This window comes from Bison bison, unplaced genomic scaffold (genome assembly GCF_000754665.1).
Source record: "Bison bison bison isolate TAMUID 2011002044 unplaced genomic scaffold, Bison_UMD1.0 scf7180017864066, whole genome shotgun sequence".
NCBI lineage: Eukaryota > Metazoa > Chordata > Mammalia > Artiodactyla > Bovidae > Bison > Bison bison.
The window spans coordinates 3,544,392-3,570,190 of record NW_011494638.1 but is presented as its reverse complement, the minus strand read 5'-3'; the positions used below and the strand labels follow the sequence as shown (position 1 = coordinate 3,570,190).

The window sequence follows — 25,799 nt, the reverse complement described above, 5'->3', positions numbered from 1 at the left end:
TGTGACACCATATGCATGTAGCGATTCAATCTCATTTTTTTCCCATATGGTTACAATTTCTAACACCAATGTATTCAATAGTCATTCCTTTCTTTGCTTTTCCCCATTTATGTGCACACTTTTGCCATAAATCAAATTTCCATCTACACTTGGGTTAGATTAAGATCTTTTTGTTTTTTAAAACTGTTAAGGAACACAGATAAGGAACACTTTTAGGATTGAATTAGTTTCAAGGCTTGTGAAACACTTTTTAGGTAAGTACCTAAGTCTTGAAGTATACAGATTAATGGTGTTTTAAATTGGTATCAGCTGGTGTAATGATTCAGTAATAAAACCGATCAAGTTTTTTAAAAATATTCATTCAGAGTGCAAAAAGTTTCATAAGACTGATAGAACAATTTCACCACACAAGTTTGTACGTGCTTAACAAAGTGATAATTTCCCTGAAACTCGCAAACAGCTCAAAGTATACTTTTAATTTACCATAAATACATTATATCACTTGTATTTCTTTATAGTGGCAGAATCTACACTTTAAAATTTTGGAATACATAAACTGTCTTTAGAAGACACAAAAGAGAGTTTGAAAGAAAATGGTGAAAGTAGGCATTGCACACAAGAGGGAAAAATGTTAAAAGCAACATGAAAAAGAATCTACAGGATTGATTTTTAGGTTTCTCTGCTTGGGAGGACAAGAGACAAGAAGTCTAACATGGTCCCAGTATTCAAAGTTAGGATATCTTGAGACGATGAACTGTACTGAGGGGTGGCCTGTTTGCAGGGTAAAAGATGGTGTTTTTTCCCTCCCAAGTCTGTTGTTTCTTAGCTTTCCTCAAGGATTTTTTTCAGTAGCTTTTAAATTTTTATTAGTGACTTACAAAATAAAATGTTAAAAATCCCTATTTCTAGGTGGCAAATAGTTTGTAGGTGCTTGCTGCTGCTAAGTTGCGTCAGTTGTGTTCTACTCCGTGCGACCCGAGACGGCAGCCCACCAGCCTCCCCCGTCCCTGGGATTCTCCAGGCAAGAACACTGGAGTGGGTTGCCATTTCCTTCTACAATGCATGAAAGTGAAAAGTGAAAGTGAAGTCGCTCAGTCATGTCTGACTCCTAGCGACCCCATGGGCCGCAGCCTACCAGGCTCCTCCGTCCATGGGATTTGCCAGGCAAGAGTACTGGAGTGGGGTGCCACTGCTTTCATGTTATTAAAAAAAAAAAAAATTCCGGTAATTTTTAAAGCGTCTCCAAGTAAAGAATATTGGGAGCTACGGCATTAGGATCTTAATCACGGTGTAGCCACAATAATCCAAGTGACAACAGGGTTGGGTATATGGATCTCAGATTCCTTAAACACGGCATGTGGGAAGACTAACATGGTCTTCAAGTTTCGTTTCAGCGCGAAAGTTACAAGTCTCCCTAAGCAATTATAAAACATATCAGTGTCAATTTAACTTATCCTACAGTTGAGTTGCTGCCAAGCATTCTTCAGGTGAGTCATACAGTCATTAAGTTCTCAAACCAAGGAGCGAACCCTATCTACACGCCTGTGAGTGGCTTCCGACTGACAGGCTTTGAACGACTATAACTGGACAGCAGGCTTCTAGGCCAGAACGTCTATATGAGCAGGAAATTCCCCGAACAAGAACACCAAATGGTGCTAACTTCTACAGCTTCCGTCACAACAAACAAAAGGCCAGGCTGCCACGGCGCGTGGGCGTCGCACCTGCTTCTCGCGGGTCACGCTTTCCTACGTCCCTTTTTTGCATTTTTAGGCGTGAAGCTTCTTTCTTGCTTAAGCGGAAGTGGGTCTGCTACTTCGCAGATTCCCGAAGGGATAAGACCCCAAACAGCGGGAACGCCCCCACAATCTGGCCCAGGCGGTCGCGAGGGGAGTCCGCAGGGCGGCCGCAGGGGCGCGCCCGGGGCACGCTGGGAACGCTGGGTGCCCCGGCCCTCCTGACCCGGAAGGGCTGGCGTGTGGTAACCCCGGCTTCCCTAGCAACCGAGCGGGCGTGAGTCCGCCTCACTCTCGCCGGCTGCCTCACAGGATGCCGCTGCACGTTAGCAATTACAGCTGGCAGCAGACGAGCACTGCGGTCTTCATCTCTGTGCCTCTCCGAGGCGTCAGCGTCCGAGACGCTGACGTGTTCTGCACCGAAAATTATCTGAAGGTAGGAACGCAAATCGTGCCAGCCGGCCCTGGGGGTGTGGTCTGAGGCGTCTGCGAGGGCATGGCTGTGGACGCGCAAGAGGCGCGTCCTTGCAGATAAGCATCCTAAAATATTAGTCCTATTAAAAATAAAACAAACAAAACAAACAAAATAAGATACGAATCTCATACAGGTGACACCTGGTCTGTAGATAGATGTCATCGGGTCAGGGATGATTTTATCCATGGCTTCCGTATGCCTTGCTACTTTTATCGTGACCTGGGAATAAATTTATAGCAGGAATTTAAGAAAATGATTTTGGCTTCCATCACTTATTTCTTAAGCGGTGTGTTTTTCATTTTGTGTAGCCATATTAACTTTCGTTTCCCCTCTTCTGAATAGGTGAACTGCCCTCCATTTTTATTCGAGGTGTTTCTCTATGCTCCCATAGACGATGAGAGCAGCAAAGCTAAGATTGGGAATAACACTATTGTTTTCACCCTGCGCAAAAAAGAAGCAGCCATGTGGGAGACCCTTTCTCTGTCAGGTGGTAAGTTCTTTACTAAAAGATGTTAAGCTGGTTGTGCTTTTAAAACTTTATACCATTCAAAAATCTATCTTTTGAAATAATTATGTTGCTCTTCTAGGAAAACAAAACAGGAACGAGCGTCATTTAGATGAGGTAGTGCTTCAGCTGTCTCTTAAATAACCTAATAACCTAATTATTGAGTAACCGAATTTCTAAAAAATTGAGTCTGTTAATAATAGCTCTTAAACGATGTGAGCTTCTATCTTCAGAGGGTAAGGCCTCCCGGTTTGGCCTTTATGAGCGCTCATTTTGTATTAGGCATTCAGTTCAGTTCAGTCTCTCAGTCGTGTCCGACTCTTTCATCTGTTAATCCTTGTAATAGTCTATCACTTAGGTACTCCACCACCCCCGCCATTTTTTTTTTTTTTTTCCTATTAAGGTGAAGCTACTGAGGTGCAGAAAGGTTGAGTAATTGCCGAAGGTCACACTCAACAGTGGCTACATGTTTGAAGATGTATACTACAGAAGATAGTGAAGGACAGGGAAGCCTGGTGTGCTTGCAGTCCATGGGGTCCCAACGAGTTGGATGTGACTTAGTGACTGAACAACAGAACTTTTACAGAATACAGATGTCTGAATCTTACCCTAGACAGATAAAATCAGTTTGTGGTAGTGGGACCTAAATTGTTAAAATGCTTTTTAGAGATTAAAATGTACAGTCCCAAGTTGAGATCTCCTGTTGTCTGTACTGTTAATCTGTATTCTATTCTTCTGCCAAAATCAGCTTTGTGGGTCAGTAATTGCCCTAGATAGCATATTCAAAAGCAGAGACATTACTTTGCCAACAAAGGTCCGTCTAGTCAAGGCTATGGTTTTTCCAGTGGTCATGTATGGATGTGAGAGTTGGACTGTGAAGAAGGCTGAGCGCCGAAGAATTGATGCTTTTGAACTGTGGTGTTGGAGAAGACTCTTGAGAGTCCCTTGGACTGCAAGGAGATCCAGCCAGTCCATTCTGAAGGAGATCAGCCCTGGGTGTTCTTTGGAAGGAATGATGCTAAAGCTGAAACTCCAGTACTTTGGCCACCTCATGCGAAGAGGTGACTCATTGGAAAAGACTCTGTTGCTGGGAGGAAGATTGAGGGCAGGAGGAGAAGGGGACAACAGAGGATGAGATGGCTGGATGGCATCACTGACTCGATGGCATCACTGACTCGATGGCATCACTGACTCGATGGGCGTGAGTCTGAGTGAACTCTGGGAGTTGGTGATGGACAGGGAGGCCTGGCGTGCTGCGATTCATGGGGTCCTAAAAAGTCGGACACAGCTGAGCGACTGAACTGAACTGAATTGCCCTCTACTGTTTTAGCTCTATTATCTTCCTCTCTGATACAGTTACCGTGTTTTCTTGTGTTTTCTGTCTACTGTCTGAGATTTCTCTTAGGTCTTTGGCATTAAGCCTTGAGTTGGAACTATTGAGAATGGGAAAATTGCAGCCACTCTTTATATTAATGTTTTCTTCATATCTTGCAGTGGAATTAAATTTTTTAGTTCTTGGTACTAGGTAAGATTTTTCTCTACAATGTGGTTTTGAGTTCAGAAGATACTGGAAGGGAGATTATCATAGCCAGCTTACTTTAGTTCTGTATTGAATCCTAGACTAACTGAGGGGTTTTTAAAACCAGATTTGTTCTCTCCTACCCCTGCCTTACTTTTTGATTCTTTAAGTCCGAGATGGTGTCTGGGAATATGTCATGAAACACACACAGGATGTTCTGACTTCTCACCTAAAATTAAATGTAAATACTTTGATTTATTTCATTTGATGTTGATAATCTTAATTTTGAAGTTAGATGAGACCAGAATCATCTAATATAATGACTTAAACAGATAGCATACATGCTAAGTTGCCTCAGTCATGTCCGACTTTTTGCAACCCCGTGAACTATAGCCCACCAGGTTCTTCTGTCCATGGGATTTCCCAGGCAAGAATATTGGAGTACGTTGCCATTTCCTTCTCCATGGGATCTTCCCGGACCAGGTCTTCTGCATCACAGGCAGACTTTTTACAGTTTGAGCCACTTATGTCATTAAATATTACTATTATTTTGATTTTTTCCACTATTTAAAACTTTAAAAATAATTCTTAGCCTATGTGCTGTAAGAAATCAGGCAGCAGATTGGGTTTGACCATAATTACCAATTAGACGAATCAAAACAGTCTTAAAACTAACTTATGTAACAAGTAATGAACATTGACTTTACTTCAGAAACCAAGTTTGAGATTCTTTTAGATGTCAAACTCAGTTTTTTTTTTTAATTTCTTAACCTTGATTTTTATTTTTTATTTTTTTCAGACTCAGTTTTACCTGCAATTCAGTGAAATTGTTTTAGCAATCTTTTTTTCCACGTATAGTATTATGAAACTCCAATATCTACTCCAAGCCTGCCTCCCTCATTATTCACAAAATACTGCTCCAGTTTTTTTTGAAGTTCATTCTTGATCCATTTTTCATTTCTTTTAGATGGGGAGCATTTAATTCAGAAACTTGATTTTTTAAAAATTACTTCTACCCAAAAAAAAAAAAAATTACTTCTGCCCCTGAAGCTGGTCCAGGTCTCTGCCACCCTCTTACTAAAACAGGTGTATGGTTGGGGAGAGGCTTCAGACCTCATTCCAGTCCTGATTTCCAGCCAGGATCTTGGATGGGTAAAAATTCCATACTCTTTACTCATTTTTAACTGAAATTTAATATTCCCTTCAATTATGAATGTAGACAACAATCAATAGTAGTATCAATAAAATTCACAACATGTTCATATCAGGTACCTTTGTCTTTTAGATGCACTACTTTGAAATTATATATTAGACATTTTGCTATGTATTATTTAATGCATTAATAAAGAAGCAGGTATTTGTATATCACAAACTTAATGTTTTGTGTTTTAATATAACACTTAATATTTTGTAAGTATTTTAATATAACACTTTGTAACTAGTTTTCTTTTTGTATTCATATATTTTAAAACAATATAAAGGGTTAGTATAAGGGTTTACTAGTCATCCCTCCACTCCTACCCTCCTTGTCTCTTCTTACTTCACTCTCCCAAGTTTCCTCTCCCCTCCTGTTTTTTTTCTTCAAAGTCTGGATCCCTTCCTTAATCCTTATTCTCTTAACATAATTTACCCCATAATGGATCACAGCCTGCAGTTTCTAAAATACTGAATCACTGAATAAAAAATGACTGTGAATTGTAAAGTTTTGTATGTAACATGTCGTGTGACATTATAATTTTTCCTAAAGCTTGCCCTGTACTCTTCATACATAAGACTAACCATTGATGTTTTTGAAGGTGATCGATCATGTTAGATGATCTCAACCCGTGTTCTTTTCTAAGAGACCTCCTAGTGATGCTTTATTGTGATCAGGTTTATAAGCTAATAGGAGAGAGAGGAGTATCAGTGTGTTCTCTTTCCTCCTCTCCTGCCCGATTTGCCTCTCCCCATCCCTCCCATTGCACACCCTCTCTCTCCCCTCCTGTGACCCTCTCCTCCTCCTCTTCCTCCCCTGTCCGCATCCTCATTCCCTGTCTTATTTCCTGTCTCCATTGCTCCTCTTGTCTCTTATTCATATCTTCCCTCTCTGTCTCTCTGTGTCTGTCTGTCTCAGTGCACAAAGGCATCCATTCTTTACTAATTCATTACTGTTACAGTCACTCTTATTAGCTTCTTGACTAGTTTAATACTGAGAAATGTTCTTACTTCTCCATGTGAAGTTGGGTCCAAAACCATCTTATCCCAGATCAATATGTAAGAAAAACAAATTCTCCTAAGTAAGACAAATTCATCATGATTCTAATTTAGTGATATTCTTTGTTTTAGTTGACAAAGAGATGATGCAAAGAATAAGGGAGAAGTCTATCCTACAAGCACAGGAAAGAGCAAAAGAAGCTATGGAAGCAAAAGCTGTGGCAAGGAGGGAAGATCAAAAATATACACTAAATGTCATGATGAAGGTAAGTTGCAGATTGATAGGAAGGTCCTTTAATTAAAGATATAATAGTAAACTATGCAGTGATAATTTGTTCCATCTACGTACTTTCTCACCTTTTTGTTTATACCTTGGTTACAGGACTTGCTGTGTTACATAGGTTGTCTGCTACTTCTGAAAAGCTGTATGAAAGCATGAAGGTTCAACAATAGATTTACCTGTTTTAGGGAGAATGTTCTATTTCCAGGGGAACAAAAGTTATAAGGTTTTATGGTGGAAGTGTTTACTTCTTTTTTTATCTTGAAATTGATGGACATTATTGTTTAAAACAAGAAAAACATAGATTGAACACTGAATATTGACCAATAATATCTTTTAACTGTTGAGGCTTTCAAGTTAAAGCTTTGATCAGCAATATATTTTTTGAGATATAACTCACATACCATACAGTTTGCCTATTAAAAGCTTACAATTCAGTGGGTTTAGTATATTTAGAGTCATAAAACCACCACCACAATCAATTTTAGAACATTTTCATCACCCCAAAAAGAAACTCTGCACCATGAGCAGTCACTCCCTATTCGTCCAAACCTCTTAACCCTAGACAACCACTAATCTACCTTCTGTCTCTATGGGTTTACCTATTCTGACTAATTTTTACAAATAATTTCCCATCTTAAATTCTCATTTTGAAATGACTAAGAAGTCTATAACAAGCATTATCTCATCAAGAGTTCTGTGGACTCATGATTGTTCTTTTGCTTTTGGATCACTAGTATTGTTTTTATAATCAACAGTTCATAATTCCAGTCCATAATTCCAAAGGCTTCTCTGCTTCTTTATCACTTTTACTTGATTTTTAAATATTGCCAATGGTTAATATACTTCGTTTTTTACTTAATAATTGAACATGTGGTCAGCCATCCGAAGATTCCTGCTTTCAGTATACTTGATGAGTTCCACCTTTTCTTGATCGTGTTATCACTACTATCAAACTTTTACTGAATGTAAAAAAAATATAAGCAAAATAGTATAAAATTTGTGGCAACAAATAAGTATTTGTTGAACTGATAAATAATAGCCCACATACTGCTGCACTGGTAAATATAACAAAGCTGAACAATTGATTGCCAGGCAGTACCACAATGCTGTACCTTGAAGTTGATAAATATCTCCTGACATATGAAAGTCTGACTTTGGTATTTGTGACAGTAGTTTAGGGTCATTAATGTAGAAAGAATGAAGCTGTAGTTTACATTGAAGTAATAGAACCTATGAAAGTCTGTACCCTATACTACAAACTATTTATTTTGTCTGTCTCTTCCCCTGAGTATTGTTGAGAGTTGAGACTATATTTCCTTTCATCCTTATCATAACCATTGCCAAGTAAATAGTAGGTGCTCAAATATTTGAATAAATTAATGTGACTACATTGTTTGAGTACTCTGTAATCATAGTAAAATTCTATTCTGGTGGATAAATGTAGATAATTTTACTCTGTACAGTATTAGACACCATTTAGAAAAGAACTTTGATGGTCAATTAAGAGTAAATGAAGCAATATGATGACAAAAGGCATCTGATTATTAGCTTAAACCATAAATTAGCTTAAAACTTGATTTACATATACCCAAAACATTTTTTTTTTTTTTTCGCAGTAATCTTTTAAAAAGAGTGAGCAGGGCTAGTGCTAAGACTCACTGTTCAGTTTGCTATGCTGTATAGGGGTAACCTGCTGGGGCTTCCCTAACAGAATACCACAGAGTGAATGACAAAGCAACACACATTGGTCTTCTTGCAGGTCTAGGGCTTAGAAGTCTCAGATCAAGGTATAGCGGGTAATAAGTCTATTCCTGGCTTGCAGATAACTGAAAGAGAGACAAAAATTCTCTGGTGTATCTTCTTATTAGGGCATATCTTGTTGTATCAGGGCCCCACCCTTATGACCTCATTTATCTTTAATTATTTCCTCAGAAACCCATGTAAACAGGAGTTAGAGCTTTAACACATCTGAGGGGACACAGACATCTAGTCTGCAATTCAGGAGACTGCCTGCAGTACAGTATACCCAGGTTCAATCCCTGGGTTGGGAGGATCCCTCTGGAGAAGAAAATGGCAATCCACTCCAGTGTTCTTGTCTGGGAAATCCCATGAACAGAGAAGCCTGGCAGGCTACATAGTTGGTCATGACGTAGCAACTAAACCACCAAACCAAATGTTTAGTCAATAACACTGTAAAAACTATCCAGACTTCAGTGGCTTATACAGCAATCCCCAGCCTTTTTGGCACCAGGGACCAGTTTCGTGGATTTTGCCATGGACCAGGAGTGGAGATGATAGTTTCAGGATGATTGAAGCACATTTATTGTGTGCTTTATTTCTAATCTAATAACTGCCACTGATCTGAGGAGTTCCGGTCTGTGGCCCAGAGATTGGGGACCTGTGGCTTCACACATTATTTCTCACAATTCTGCATGTTGGTCAGGCAGTTCTTGTGGTCTGAGTTTGCCTTGGTTGTGGCTGGATATTCTAGGATGACCTCACTCACATGTCTAGAGCTTTGCTTGGGAAAGCCGAAGTCCCTCTCCATGTGGTATTTCATTCTCCAGGTTAGCACAGATTTCTTTACTTCATAGTTAGTGTTTCTGAGAGTGGGAATGGGAAAGCCCTAATGTACAAGCCCTTTTAAACACACTTCTGTGTCACATTTTCTAATGTTCCATTAACCTAATGTTGCATAGAACCAAGCCCAAATTAAGGGTTAGAGAAATAGACTGCACCTTTTCTGGGGAAGAAGGGTGAAGTCACATTGCAAAGGAACATGCTTATAATTAAGGAAGGAACTTTTGGCCATTTTACAACTTAGTTTGAATTGAAAAGATTGGAGTTTAAGCAATAAAGATAATTTGATTTCATCTAGCAGGAGAAGTTCAGAGACAGAGCAGTGAATCCAAGCCCTGACTCCATCTCTCTACAACATCCTTAGCACTGCCTTTTCTTTGTAACTGCTTCATCCTTAGGCTGATAGGAAGATGATCCACGTCTGCACATAACCAGGAGCCAGCAGGAGACAGTCTGTCTATTCCGTTGGCTCCCTTTCAAGCCCCATAAAATGATTGCTTTATATACTGTAGAATGATATTTCACATGGCAGTCAGTTTTACATAAGTGCAAATATATCTTTACTTCAAGTCTGATGCTTCAATCCTGGTTTACTGTGTCCATGTCTGCTTATCTTTGCTGCTGATCTGTCATTCATTTAGCAGACATTTACTGAATAGTTTAAAAGATATTGAGGCAGAGCTGACAAGTCAGTCTTCGATTTCAGTTTACTCATAGTATAGAGAGGGTGACAGACAATAAAAAGCAAAGATTACAGCCTAGAATGCATAAGAAATCATGGGCAGATAAAGAGAAAACACTGGCCAAAGACTGGTATCTCAGTCTGAAAGGATGATCAGGAAATAGGAGGCAGTGTAGCTTGTGCTGAATACTGGAGAATGAGCTACAGTTACCTAGGGATAAATGGGAAAATGGCATTATAGTCAGTTTTGTATAAGTGCTCGACAAAATTTGGCACAGTGAGGAACAGTTGTGATGAGAAATAAAATCTTGATATTTAGAAAAATCTCTGGAGGGGAACTTTTTAGGAATTTTCAGCAAGAATACCAAAATAATTGGTTTTGTGTTTTAGAAAGCCCATTCTGGCAAATGAGTTTGAAGAGGTTGCAAGGAGGAGGCAGAATTTTTGTATTCTTAGGATGAAAGAATTTTGAACGTATTTATGTGTTGAAGAAAGAAGCCAGTAAAGAGGGAGAGATTGATAATATAACCAGGAGAGAGGATTGATGATGAAGCAGTTTTTTTTGTGGTGGGATGAAGGTTGGAACAGGTGAAAAAATTAAGTCCTATGCAGTAGGGGCTATTTTATCTTTTGACTAAAGGGCAGGAATAAAGAATCACCAAGGGTTTGGAAATTTTTTCATGACACAGATAGTTAAAGTAATCCTTTGTTTTCATGGTGAAGGTAGAAAGTTCATCTACCCAGGGCATGAATAATTGAGATGGAGTAGGGGAGACTAATAGAAGCTTGGACTATTGATGCCAGGCTAATCTGAAACATGCTTCCCCCTCTCCCCTTTACTTTGGACTACTATTGCCTACTTTTTCCTGTTTTCTTCACTCTTTGTTTTGTAGGTTATCTTCTATTTTGAATTTTTTGGTTCTATTTTATTTTCTCTTTTAAGGAGCTTGTTTTCCCACTAATTTTTAACCTAAATAGGTCAAATTTGAAGTGCTTTCTTCTGCTATTTTTTTAAAGTTGAAACTCAGAAGCGTGGAACTGTAAAATAACTTTGCCTGATTATGCGTGAGTTACTTTCTGGAGTTGTCTAGATTATACTATAGGGCCTTTAAAAAGTCCTTATGGGTGAAACCACATGCCCTGTTTATTGGAAGCATGTATAACTAAGGAATAGAAAAGCTACAAGTAACTGCTTTCTCATTTTTTTTTTTCTATGCAATTGTAAAGGTGATTGTTTTATTTATGTATTTAACCTTGCAGCTTATGGGATTCCAGTTCCCTGACCAGAAATTGAACCTGGGTCATGGTAGTGAAAGCCTGGAATCCTAACCACTAAGCCAGCAGGGGACTCTTGTAAATATGACTTTTAAATTTCTCTTTTTGATAGTTCGTTGTTAGTGTATATAAATGCAACAGATTTCTATAGGTTAATTTTATATCCTTCAACTTTACTGAATTCATGTGTTAATTCTAATAGTTTTTTGGTGGCATCTTTCGGATTTTCTTTATATAGTATCATGCCATCTGTAAACAGAAATAGTTTTACTTCTTCCTTTCTAGTTTGGGTTCATTTTCTTTTTATTGTCTGGTTGTTATGGCTAGGACTTGCCATACTGTGTTGAATAAAAGAGGCAAGAGTGGGAATCCTTGTCTTGTCCTGATCTTAGAAGAAATGCTTCAGCTTTTTACTGTTGAATGTGATTTGGCTCTAGGTTTGTCATATGGCCTTTAATATGTTGAGGTATATTCCCTCTTGTATCCACTTTGTGGACAGTTTTTATTGTAAATGGATGTTGAATTTTGTTGACGGCTGTCTGTGCATCTGTTGAGATGATCTTAAGATTCTTATTCTTCAGTTTGTTACTGTGGTGTATCACATTGATTTATTTGTGGATATCCTTGCATTCCTGGGATAAATCTCACTTGATCATGGTGTTTAATCCCTTTAATGTACTTTTGGATTCAGTTAGCTAATATTTTGTTGAAGATACTCACGTCTGTGTTCGCCAGTGATGTTGGCCTGTAATTTTCTTTTTTTGTGGTGTCTTTGGTTTTGGTATCAGGGTAATGCTGGCCTGGTATAATGACTTCTGAAACATTCCTTTCTCTTCAGTTTTATGGAGTAGTTTTAGAAGGATAGATGTTAACTTTTCTTTAAATATTTGGTACAGTTCACCTGTGAAACTGTCTGTCCTGTACTTTTGTTCATTGGGAATTTTTTAAGTCAGTAATCAATTTCAGTACTGGTAATTGGTCTGTTCATATTGTATATTTTTTCTTGATTCAATTTTGGGAGATTTTATGTTTCTAAGAATTTATCCATTTCCTTTAGGTTGTCCATTTTATTGATGTATAAATTGTTTGAGTAATTTCTTATGATCCTTTGTATTTCTCTGATGTTAGTTATAACATCGTTTTTCATTTCTGATTTTATTTGGGCCTGCTTTTTTTTTAATTGATCTGAGTAATAGTTTATCAATTTTATTTTTTGACAGATTCAGCTTTTAGATTCCATGGTTTCTTAAAATTGTTTTTTAGTCTCTATTTTATTTATTTCTTCTCTGATCTTTGTATTTCTTTCCTCCTAATTTGGATTTTATTTGTTCTTTTTCTAGTTTTTCAGATGTATTATTAGGTTGTTTACTTGAGATTTTTCCTGTTTCATGATGTAAGCTTGTATTGCTATAAACTTCCCTCCTTGAATTGCTTTTGCTCCATGGCATAGATTTCAGTCATTATGTTTCCATTTTCATTTGTCTCCAGGAATTTTTTTATTTCCCCTTTGATTTCTCCAGTGACATGTTTTTTGCTCAGTAGCATTTAGTTTAGCCTCCACGTGTTTGTATTTCTTGCACTTTCTTTCTAAGCTTACAGCGTTGTGGCAAGAAAAGATGCTTGATATGATTTCAGTTTTCTTAAATCTGTTCAGACATATTTTGTAGCCTAGAATGTGATCTATCCTGGAAAATGTTCCATGTGCACTTGAAAGGTTTATTTTGCTATTTTTGAATAAAGTATTTTATATATATATATATATATATATATATAAGGGCATCTGATCTTATATATATATAGCCATCTGATCCAATGTGTTATTTAAGGCCAGTGTTTCCTTATTGATTTTTTGGTCTGAATCGTCTATTGATTTAAATGGGGTATTGAAGTTTGCTACTTTTACTTGTTAATGTCAATTTTTGCTTTTATGTTTGTTCACATTTATGTATTTAGGTGTTGTTATATTGATGCTTTTGAACTGTGGTGCTGGAGAAGACTCTTGCGAGTCCCTTGGACTACAAGGACATGCAACCAGTCTGTCCTAAAGGAGACCAGTCCTGGGTTTTCATTAGAAGGACTGATGCTGAGGCTGAAACTCCAATACTTTGGCCACCTCATGCGAAGAGTTGACTCACTAGAAAAGACCCTGATGCTGGGAGGGATTGGGGGCAGGAGGAGAAGGGGACAACAGAGGATGAGATGGCTGGATGGCATCACCAACTCGATGCACAAGAGTTTGAGTGAACTCTGGGAGTTGGTGATGGACAGGGAGGCCTGGTGTGCTGCGATTCATGGGGTCGCAAAGAGTCGGAAACAACTGAGCAACTGAACTGAACTGAACTGATGTTGAGTGAACGTATATTTACAATGATTATATCTTCTTGTTGGATTGATTCCTTTCTTATTATGTGATGTCCTTTTTTCCTCTCTTGTTACAGTCTTTGTTTTAAAGTCTATTTTGTCTGGTAATAAATACTGGTACTCTAGCTTTCTTTCCATTTCCATTTGCATGAAATACCTTTTTCCTTCCTCTTACTTTCAATCTGTGTGTCTTTAGATATGAAATGAGTCTCTTGTTGGCAGCATACAGATGGGTCTTGTTTTTGTATATATTCAGCCACTCTTTGTCCTTTGATTGATCCTTTTAGTTCTTTTACATCTGAAGTAATTATTGATAGGTACGTACTTACTGCCATTTTGTTAATAGTTTTGGGGTGGTTTTGGTAGTTCTTTTTATTCTTTTCTTCTCTTGCTCTCTTCCCTTTTGATTTGATTCCTTTCTTTAGTATTATGTTTGGATTCATTTCTTTTTTGTGTTTCTATTATACATTTTTGGTTTGTGGTTACCATGAAGTTGTATACAGTAACCTATATATGTATGTGACTGTTTGTTTTTACTCTCCCTTTCCCCACATTGAATGCTTTTGACATTATTTTTTACTTTTTTGTTTTGTTTATCCTGTAACTGCCTATCATGGATATAGATGATTTTACTACTTTGTTATTTTATCCTTCCTACCCACTTTATAAGTGGTTAATCTACTACCTTTACTGTATATTTGCCTTTACCAATGAGATTGTATTCTTTTATAACTTTTATATTTCTAGTTCTGGTCTTTTCTTTTTTGCTTAGAGAAGACCCTTTAATTCTTTGTAAAGCCAGATTAGTGGTGCTAAACTTTATGCTTTTCCTTGTGTGTCAGATTATCTCTTTCACATCTGAAGTAGCTTTGGCATGTATTCTTGGTTATAGGTTTTTCCCTTTCATCACTTTAAATATATAATGCCACTCCCTTCTGGCCTGCAAAGTTTCTGCTGAAAAGTTATCTACCAGTCTTATGGGAGCTCCCTTGTATGTAACTAGTTGCTTTTCCCTTGATGCTTTTAAGATTCTCTCTTTAATTTTTGCCATTTAATTTATGTGTCTTGGTGTGGACCTCTTGGGATTGATGTTATGTGGAACTCTGTGTTCCCTGGACGTGGATGTCTGTTTCCTTTCCTAGAATGGGAAATTTTCAGCTATTATCACTTCTAATAAGTTCTCTGCCCCTTTCTCTCTTCTGCATCTGGGACCCATATATTGTGATTATTTGTTTGCTTGATGTTGTTCTAGAGGTCTTTAAGACTGTCCTCATTTTTTAAAAATTCTTTCTTTTTTTCTTGTCGGCTTTGGTAATTTCTACTACTTTGTCTTTCAATTCGATGATCTATTCTTCTATATCATATAACCTACTGTGATTTCTTCTACTGTTTTTTATTTCACTTATTAGATGCATCAGCTCTGTTTGGTTCTTCATATTTTCTAGCTGTTTGTTAAGCTTCACACTGTGTTTATTCATTCTTAAATCCTTTATAGGTTAGATTCTTTGTCTTCACTTTGTGTAGTTCTACTTCTGGAGTTTTGTCTTGTTCTTTTGTTTGGACATAGTCTTTTGTTACCTCCTTTTGCCTAATTCTTTGTGTTTATTTGTAGGTATTAAGTAGATGGTTTATGTTTCCTGATCATCGAGAAGTGACCTTATGTAAAAGATAATCCTGTGGGACCCAACAACATCCTCTCCTTGGGTCACCAGAGTTATATGTTCTAGGGCTAACTCCTATGTGGCTAAGTGGGGCCTTCTCTTGTGTCAGGGCCAACTACTGTGGGGATGGGCATGCTGGTAGACAGGGCTCACCCCTATCCCTGTTGTGTGTGAGGCCCTTCTTATAGGGAAGTAGTCAGCTGACAATGGACAGAGCTGGGTCTTGGTATTTTGGCTGCATGGCTTCGGCTGTCCCAAAGTTGGTGCCAGTCTGATGGTGAGTGGGGCCAGGTCCCACTGAGGCTGTCTGTGGGCAGGGGACCCTGGAACATCTGGCTGCAGGGCCTGAGGGATCTCAGGATTCATGTCACCTGCTAGAAGGTGGGGTTGGATCCTAGGGGATCCTGTGTCTTGTGTCAGCCCACCGGTGGGCAGGGCCAGATCCTAAAGTTTGGGATCTGGCCCTGGCTGGAAGGCTGTGTAGCCAAGGCTGGTGATTGCCCACTGGGGAGGAAAGCTAGGTCTCCTGTGAAGCTTGCAGCTTGACCATACGTGTCCTGGTACTGGTGCTGATAGGCTGATGGGCAAGTAAGCTTCCTGCTAGAGGGAGAACTCCAGAATGTTCCTAGCATCAGTGTTCTCGTGATAGAACAAGCTCCCCAGAGTGCCTGCTGCCAGTGTCTTTAGGAGGAATCCAGGTCACTTCCTAGCTCTTTGGAGAGTTTTCCAGTATCAGCCAATGGCTTTGACCTAAGCTCTTTTCACCTTACTGCCTTTGTTCTGGGTCTTTGAGTGTGTGAAATTTTGCTACTCAGCTGTCTTGGTTACTCCCCCATCACCATTGCTTTTAAATTTTTTTTTTTTTATCTTTCTAATTTCTGATATTTCAAATAACAAGTTCTACAGACCAAATGCACTTTGGCTTTTTGTTTGTGTTCCTTCTTCATACTGCTGCCATGGTGACTTTTCAAATTTTTAAGCTGTTTTTTCCCAGTTGCTGCAGTAAAATTGACAAAATTGTAGTATATTTAAACCATACAATGTGAAGATTTGATCCATGTTTATACAGTGAAAGGAATCACATTTTCAAGTTCACTAATATATCTGTCACTTCACATAGCTACCTTTTTTTCATCTTTTTTTTTTTTTTGAGGTGAATCCTTTAGATCTACTCTCTTGACAACTTTCAATTATGTAGTACAGTTTATCACTATAACCAATATGTTGTATACAGTAGATCCTCAGCAGTTACTCATCTAACAGCTGAAAGTTTGTGCCCTTTCACCAATGTGTTCCCATTTCCTCACCTCCTCTCCAGCCCCTGGCACCATGACTCAACTTTCTGTGATTCTGATTTTTTTTTTTAAGATTCCATGTATGGGCTTCCCTGGTGGCTCAGATGGTAAATAATCTACCTGCATTGCGGGAGACCTGGGTTCGATTTCTGGGTTGGGAAGATCGCCTGGAGGAGGGCATGGCAACCAACTCCAGTATTCTTGCCTGGAGAATCCCCATGGACAGAGGAATCTGGTGGGCTACAGTCCATGGGGTTGCAAAGAGTCAGATACGACTGAGCGACTAAGCTCAGCACATGGTACCATGCAGTATTTGTCTTTGTGCGGCTTGTTTTGCTCAGTGTACTGCCTTCCAGGTTCTTCCATGTTACTGCACATGGCAAGATTTCCTTTTTTAAGGCTGAATGATACTCTGTTTTGTGTGTGTGTGCGTACATATATATTTGTTGTTGTTTAGTCACTAAGTCGTGTCTGACTCTTCTGCAACCCCATGGACTGTAACCCTCCAGGCTTTTCTGTCCATGAGATTTCCTAGTCAAGAATGCTAGAGTATCATAGCTATTTCTTTCTCTAGGCGATCTTCCCAACCTAATGATTGAACCTGTGTCTCCTGGCGGAGGTAGGTGGATTCTTTACCACTGAGCCACCATGGCGGTCCATACATATATATAGGAATAATAAAAAAAACAAAGTGTACAATTCTTTGGCTTTGTTTATTCACAGGTTATACAACCATCATTACTTTGTAATTTTGGAATATTTTCACCACCTTAGAAAGGTACCCTGTGCCCATTAGTAGTCACTCCTCACTCTTCCCTCCCCTAAAAATCCCTAATCTCCTTTTTGTCCCTATGAATTTGCCTATTCTGGACCTCTCACATACAGTATATGGCCTTTGGTGTCTTCAGTCTTTCACATAATAAAATGTTTTTAGAATTTATCTATGTTGTAACATGTTTGAGACCTTTATTCTTTTTATGGCTGAACAATATTCCATTGCATGAGTGTACCACAGTTTGTTATTCATTCATCAATTGGTGGAAATTTAGTTTCTTTTCATCTTTTAGCTTTTGTAAATAGTGCTACTGTTAACATTCACTTATAAGTATTTAAGTGAATGTTTTCAACTGATTTGTGTATAAACCTAGGAATAGAATTGCTGGGTCATTTGTAATCGTATATTTAATTTTTTGAGGAATCACCAAATAATTTCTCATAATTGGTACACCATTTTACATTCTTTCCAGCAGTATATTATGATTCCAGTTTCTTCCATCCTTGTTAACACTTGTTATTTTCCTTTTTTTTTAAAATTATAGCCATCCTATCAGATGTGAATTGGTATCTCAGTGTGGTTATGATTTGCATTTCTCTGACATTAGTGATTTTGAACATCTTTTCATGTGTTTCTTGGCCATTTGTATATCTTATTTGCCAACATGTCTATTTAAGCCATTTGCTCATTTTATAATTGGAATATTTGTCTTTTTGTTGTTTTATTCCCAGTTTTTTAAGGAATCTCCATACCGTCCTCCACAGTGTCTGTATCAGTTTACATTCCCACCAACAGTGCAAGAGCGTTCCCTTTTCTCCACACCCTCTCCAGGATTTATTGTTTGTAGACTTTTTGATGATGGCCCTTCTGACCAGTGTGCGGTGATATCTCTTTGTAGTTTTGATTTGCATTTCTCTAATAATGAGCGATGTTGAACATCTTTTCCTGTGTTTGTTAGCCATCTGTATGTCTTCTTTGGAAAATGTCTGTTTAGATCTTTACCCCACTTTTTGATTCGGTTATTTGTTTTTCTGGCATTGAGTTGTATGAGCTGCTTGTATATTTTGGAAATTAATCCTTTGTCAGTTGTTTAATTTGCTATTATTTTCTCTGATCTGATGGTTGTCTTTTCACCTTGCCTATAGTTTCCTTTGCTGTGCAAAAGCTTTTAAGTTTAATCAGGTCCCACTTGTTTACTTTAGTTTTTATTTCCATTACTCTAAGAGGTGAGTCATAGAGGATCTTGCTTTGATTTATGTCATCAAGTGTTCTGCCTCTGTTTTCCTCTAAGAGTTTTATAGTTTCTGGTCTTATATTTAGGTCTTTAATCCATTTTGAGTGTATCCTTTTGTGTGGCGTTAGGAAGTGTTCTAATTTCATTCTTATACATGTAGCTGTCCCATTTTCCCAACACCATTTATTAAAGAGGCTGTTTTTGCCCATTGCATATTCTTGCCTCCTTTGTCAAAAACAAGGTACCCATATGTGCATGGGTTTATTTCTGGGCTTTCTATCTTGTTCCATTTTTCTATATTTCTGTTTTTGTGCCAGTACCATACTGTCTTGATGACTGTTGCTTTGTAGTATAATCTGAAGTCAGGATGATTCCTCCAGCTCCATTCTTCTTTCTCAAGACTGCTTTGGCTATTCAGGGTCTTTTGTGTTTCCATATGAATTGTGAAATTTTTTGTTCCAGTTCTGTGAAAGATGCCATTGGTAATTTGATAGGGATTACATTGAATCTGTAGACTGCGTTTGGTAGTACAGTCATTTTCATGATATTGATTCTTCCTACCCGGGAACATGCAATGTATCTCCATCTGTTTATGTTGTCTTTGATTTCTTTCATCAGTGTCTTAAAATTTTCTGTATACAGTTCTTTTGTATCCTTATGTAAGTTTATTCCTAGTTATTTAATTGTTTTTGTTGCAATGGTGAATGGGATTGATTCCTTAATTTCTCTTTCTGATTTTTCATTGTTAGTGTATAGAAATGCAAATGATTTCTGTGTATTGATTTTGTATCCTGCAACTTTGCTAAGTTAACTGATCAGCTGTAGTAATTTTCTGATACTATCTTTAGGGTTTTCTATGTACAGTATCATGTCATCTGCAGACAATGAGAGCTTTACTTCTTCTTTTCCGATCTGGATTCCGTTTATTTCTTTTTCTTCTCTGATTGCGGTAGCTAGGACTTCCAGAACTGTGTTGAATAGTAGTGGTGAAAGTGGACACCCTTGTCTTGTTCCTGATCTTAGAGGGAATGCTGTCAGTTTTACACCATTGAGAATAATGTTTGCTGTAGGCTTATCATATATGGCCTTTACTGTGTTGAGGCAGGTTCTTTCTATGCCCATTTTTTGAAGAGTTTAATCATAAATGGGTGCTGAATTTTGTCAAAGGTTTTTTCTGTATCTACTGAGGTTATCATATAGTTTTTATCTTTCGATTTGTTAATATGGTGTATCACATAGGTTGATTTGTGTATATTGAAGAATCCTTGCATCCCTGGAATAAACCCAACTTGATCATGGTGTATGAGCTTTTTGATGTGTTGCTGAATTCTGTTTGCTAAAATTTTGTTGAGGATTTTTGAATCTATGTTCATCAGTGATATTGGCCTATAGTTCTCTTTTTTGTGTTCTTTGTCTGGTTTTGGTGTCAGGGTGATGGTGGCCTTGTATAATGAATTTGGAAATGTTCCTTCCTCTGCAATTTTTTGAAAGAGTTTTAGAAGGATAGGCATTAGCTCTTCTCTAAATGTTTGATAGAATTCTCTTGTGAAGCCATCTGGTCTTGGGCTTTTGTTTTTTGGGAGATTTTTGTTCACAGCTTCAATTTCAGTTCTTGTAATTGGGTTGTTCTGGTCCTCCTCCTGTGTGTTCTTGCCTCCAATGTCCACAGCTATTAGAACTAGTGTGTTTTCTTTTGTGGGAGCTCTCAATGTCCTTTTATATATTCCATAGACACAGAGTCTGCCTAGTTGATCATGTGGATTTAATCTTCAGCTTGTACGGCTGGTGGGAAGGTTTTGGGTCTTCTTCCTTAGCCCCACTGCCCGTGGGTTTCACTTGCGGTTTTATCTCCTCTTCTGCATGTGGGTCGTCTGCTGGGGTTTGCTACTGCGGCTGCCCTGGAGGACTGGGGTCTGCTCCTGTGAGGGCCAGGTGTGGAGGTGGTGCAGCTGCTTGGGTCGCAGGTGTTCTGGCAGCACCAGGTGCTCAGGGGAGTTGGCGGCTAGGGCAGCAGGATATAGTGCTCTCGAAGGGTATGGCAACCAGTATTGGCCAATATGCTCCAGTATTCTTGCCTGGAGAATCTCCCTGACAGAGAAGCCTGACAGGCCACAGTCTACAGGGTCACAAAGAGCTGGACGTTACCAAAGCGACCCTGCGTGCATAGACGCAAGACATTTTTTGCCTGTGGCAGCTCTGCCCCATTGAGAGTTGAGCATGAAGGTGGCACAGCTGCTTGGCTTCAGAGACCCTGGTGGTGCCTAGTGTGCTGGGAAATGGACTACCTTCGCCACAGGAGTTATGGCCCTATCAGTGTCTTTTTTTGAGCCTCTTGTAGCTGGCAATCAGAAGGCCTTTTTGGCCAGTCTGTCTCCGTAGCTCTGCCATTCAAACACTTAGAGGGTTCCCTTGCCTTGTGTCCTTCTCTGTTGTTTGGCACATCAGGCACATAGAGGGGCCCCCCCTTGCTGGGGCCTCTGTAAATTGCACATCAGGCACTTAAAGGACACCCTGGATGGGGTTCTACTCTGTAGTTCAGTGGGGCTAGTGTTTGATGGGCCAGCCTCTCTATTGTTCTGCTGTTGATGCTGGTGTGTGGGGGGAGAGAGGCTATGGTGATGGCTCCACCCACTATGCGTGACTCAGCAGCACTGCCTTGCTTCCATGGCTGCCAGGCTTTCCTTCACAGGCGTTTCCCACCACAGTCTCCTCCCTCACATCCCCTCTATCCGTCTCTCTGCAGTCAACAGCAGCCCTTGACCTGGGATTGCTCCACAATCCCTAAACTCCAGCTGCCAGCTGCTGCGCCTTCCAGGGGACCTGTGTCCCTGTCTGCCACAAGGACTATCTGATTGTCATTCCATTTAGGCTGCCACAGATCAGCTTTCCCCCTCTCAGCCTTAAATGTCTCTTCTCTGACTCAGACAGTTGCCCCAGTGTGGGGATTGGACCCCTGCTTCAGTTCCCCCACCCGCTGAGGGCAGGTCCAGTCCTACTAACACTCCTGTTTTCCCCGCTAGTTCCTTCCTCCTACCGAGTTTTGCATGGTTCTATATATTCTTTTCCGCTGGTCAGGTACTCCTGTCTGCTCTCAGCTGGTGTTCTGCATGCACTTCTGTGTCTGAAGGTGTATTCCCGATGTATCCATGCAGAGAGATGTACTCCACGTCCACCTCGTCCTCCGCCATCTTGTTCTCTCTGTGTTTTTGTTGTTGAGTTGTAAGAGTTCTTTACATATTCCAGATACTAGGCCTTCATTAATGACTTTCAGATACTTTCTTCTATTTTGTAGATTGTTTTTTCACTTTGATAGTATCCTTCTTTGGTAGTATCCTTTGGTACACCAAGTTGCTTTTTTTAATATATATATTTATTTTTGGCTGTGCTGGGTCTTTGTTGCTGACTGGGCTTTGCTCTAGTTGTGGCTAGCAGGGGCTTCACTCTAGTTGCAGTGTGTGAGCTTCTCACTGTGGTGGCTTCTCTTGTGGAGCACAGGCTCTGGGGGGCGCGGGCTTCAGTAGTTGCCACGCAGGGTCAGTGGTTGTGGTTCCTGGGCTCTAGAGCGCAGGCTTAATAGTTGTAACACATGGGCTTAGTTGCTCTGTGGCATGTTGGGATATTCCCAGACCAGGGGTTGAACGTTGTCTCCTGCATTGTCAGGCAGATTCTTTACCATTGAGTCACCAGGGAAGCCTCATGAAAGGTTTAAATTTAAAGGCCAATATGTTTATTTTTTTTCCTTTTGTTGCTCATTCTTCTGGTGTCAGTCATATCTAAAAATCTGTTGCCAAATCCAAAGTCATGAACATTTACCCTATGTGTTCTAAGAATTTTATGTTTTTACTCCTTATATTTAGATTGTTGTTCCATTTTAAGCTAATTTTTGTATATGGCGTGCAGTATGGGTCCTGTCTCTTTCTTTGGCCGATGGATATTCAGTTGTTCTAGCACCATTTGTTAAAAAGCCTATTCTTGCCCTCTTTGAAAGGTTTTGGTAACCTTATCAAAAACCTGTCTGTGCATAGATGTGTAGATTTATTTCTGGACTCTCAATTTTATTCCATTGGTCTCTGTGTCTGTCCTTATGTCAGTACCACACTTTGTTTTTTTTAAGTAATTAATTTTACTTAATCCATTTGACTGTGTCGGGCCTTAGTCGTGGCACGCAGGATCTTTTGCTGCAGTGCCCAGACTCTCGGGTTGTGGCACGCAGCGTCAGTAGTTGTGGTGCGTTGGTTTAGTTGCTTCATGGCGTGTGAGATCCTAGTTCCCTGACCAGGGGTTGAACCCAAGTCCCCTGCAGTGCAAGGCAGATTCTTAACCAGTGGACCACCAGGTAAACCCAGTACCACACTTTCTTCATTACTGGAGCTTTGTAAATAATATATTTTGAAATTGAGAAATATGAGCCTTCCAGCTTTGTAGTTTTGGTTATTCTGGGTCCCTTGTAGTTACTACATTTGAATCTGAAGAAAGACTTCTATTTCAGTTAATATTATACGATATCTATGTGTTTTCTGACAATTTGAAAAGGCCTTTACATGAAATCTTATTTTTATAATTTAGAAAGTATAGAAAATGAATGGGGAGTAAGATTTCTTGTAGTTTTCTCTTTTTTTTTTATTTTTATGTTTTTCTAATAATAAACATTTATTTTTCCTAATAAGAAAACATTTATTTTTGAAAACAGAACAATGCTTATCTTCCTATGATCATTTTTAGACTTTTAATTTCTTTTTGTTCTAACAGGAATTTACTAAAACTCTATGTACATCTACCAATTTCCAAACATATGAAAAATTAACTGTAGCCATTAGCATGGTATCATGAGAAAAAGGAGTATCTTTGACTGTCTTTCTTATATTTACAGTTTGTCAAGTCTACTGACTTACTTCCTTTTTGTGTAAGCATATCTCAAATTCACAGAGTCTGTGCAGAAATAAAATGTCAGCAATTATATATATGTCCACTTTTTGTTTACTGCAGGCTTTTTCATCTTTTCCAGAGGTGTGGTTAAAATCTTTTTTTTTTTTAAATTTCATTTGTCCTGTTGCCCCATGAGCTTAGAGAAAGTCTGTGGTCAGTTTTTCAGAGCTGTTACACCTTGAGTGCAGGACAGTTGGTCTTCTTGCTCGCCTTTCCCCGGGTCCCTGAATCTAGACCCTAGTGAGCTTTTTGGAAGTTACTGAAGGTTTGTAAGTAGATAATTTTATGACAGTAATTTTTTTAATGCTCTATGTATGGAGTCAGTTGCCCATATTTTATAGAGTTACGTTTGAAAACCAGTTGAGTTGTTAGTGGCTAAGTATATGTATTATGGAAAAGAGATGGTTGGTGTAAGGTCATGCATTCATAATACTGATTAGGGTGTTGGTTAGCTTTGAAAAGAACAGAGTGTGGAAGAAGAAATACTCTGGTTTCAGAAAGAAGTTGAAAGAATTTAAGATGTTGATGGTTCCCATCATCTCAACAGCAAGGTCTTTTGAACCAGAAGTAGCTTAGCTCAATAGGACACCTCCAAAAAGAAATTGTTTGCAAAAGTCTGTTATAAGAGATGAATAAAGTTACTATTGAGCAGCAAGGATAAGGTAAAGAGTAGGGTACAGGAGTAAGATATTAACTAATTTCCATTAGTCAAAATCTTGTTTAAAAAACTAAATTTTACTTCTGTTCCTCCATTCTGTCAGTTTTGCTCCTTGAAGCTGAAGGCTAGTTTAATAGAAGCATTTTAGCATGTATAACATTAAATATATCAGTACTCTACCTCTGTGTAGTAAACCCGAGTATTGACTTCAGGATGATTTCTTCAACAGTAAGCCAAAGCCGGATCTTTAAAAGATACCAGCAAATCATGATAAGACTGTAAAGTCATATAGTGTAATACCAAAGAATTTCTATCAAGTGATAACTGCTCTTCAAGGACAGATAGAGCTAATACTTTAGTAAGAGTTTACTCTTATCTTTGTCTGTGTGCTTAGTCACTGAGTTGTGTGTGACTCTTTGTGACCCCCTGGACTGGGATTCTCTGTCCATGGGATTTTCCAGGCAAGAATACTAGAGTGGATTGCCGTTTCCTCCTCCAGGGGATCTTCCCAACCCAGGGATCAAACTGGCATCTCCTGTGTCTTTTGCATAGGCAGGCAGATTCTTTACCACTGAACCACCTGGGAAGCCGTCCTTATCCACACATGTAGTTTCCAAGGCACTTACAAATTCTTACGCTTTGTGTGAAAGTCCAGATTTCAGTTTAGTTAAGTAAACTGAAAGGTAGAATCCCTATGTCCAAATTTGCTGCTGAGTTAAATAAGTTCCTCTCAGTTTTTCTGAGTTTGACTTTTCCCTTTGTGAATTATTTAGCCTTTGGTTCTTCTTACAGCTCTCACTGATGTCTTTGGGCCACGTTTGGCCTATCTGAAAATCTGCCAAAGGGAAAAGAAAATGTCCTAGTCTGCTTGGGTTGCCATAACAGACCAACAGCAAAAACACAGACTGTGCAGCTTAGGTAATAGAAATTTATTTTTATACTTCTGGAAGCTGGGAAGTTCAATATCTGGCTTCAGGTCAGTTCATTTTCTGATGAGGCCTCTCTTTCTGGCTTGCAGCTCTGTGTCCCTACATGATGGACACAGATAGAGTGTCATTTCTATAAAGACAATAATCCTAGTGAATCAAGGCTCTACCCTTATCACCTCATTTAATATTAATTTCCTCCTTGTAATTGTAAGCCTTATCTCCAAATATTGCTTCATTGAGTGACTGTTAGGGTTTCAACACACAAATTTGGGGGAACATGATTCAGTTTTTAGGGAAAAGAGAACTGAAGTGAAAATCAATTTTATTATGTTTTAGCTATGACTGAACACATCTCACATGCTAGTAAAGTAATGCTCAAAATTCTCCAAGCCAGGCTTCAGCAGTACGTGAACCGTGAACGTCCAGATGTTCAAGCTGGTTTACAAAAGGCAAAGGAACCAGAGATCAAATTGCCAACATCTGCTGGATCATCAAAAAAAAAGAGAGTTTCAGAAAAACATCTATTTATGCCTTATTGACTATGCCAAAGCCTTTGACTGTGTGGATCACAATAAACTGTGGAAAATTCTGAAAGAGATGGGAATACCAGACCACCTGACATGCCTCTTGAGAAACCTATATGCAGGTCAGGAAGCAACAGTTAGAACTGGACATGGAACAACAGACTGGTTCCAAATAGGAAAAGGAGTACGTC

The 25,799-nt window shown here is 39.0% G+C and overlaps 1 protein-coding gene across 4 annotated transcripts in view; it reads left to right on the top strand.

The window, feature by feature from the left end:
- Positions 1–1,986: 1,986 nt before the first annotated feature.
- DYX1C1 (dyslexia susceptibility 1 candidate 1) overlaps positions 1,987–25,799 on the top strand; it is an 86,450-nt gene continuing 62,637 nt past the window's right edge. For 3 of the 4 annotated variants that reach the window (XM_010836778.1, XM_010836777.1, XM_010836780.1), the window contains exons 1-3: positions 2,002–2,169; positions 2,551–2,698; positions 6,558–6,691. In XM_010836778.1, coding sequence (XP_010835080.1) covers positions 2,047–2,169; positions 2,551–2,698; positions 6,558–6,691 — 405 coding nt within the window. In that variant the 5' untranslated portion in view covers positions 2,002–2,046. Of the gene's footprint in view, positions 2,170–2,550; positions 2,699–6,557; positions 6,692–25,799 lie in introns of all 4 variants that reach the window. The other variant, XM_010836779.1, reaches the window with a different exon arrangement.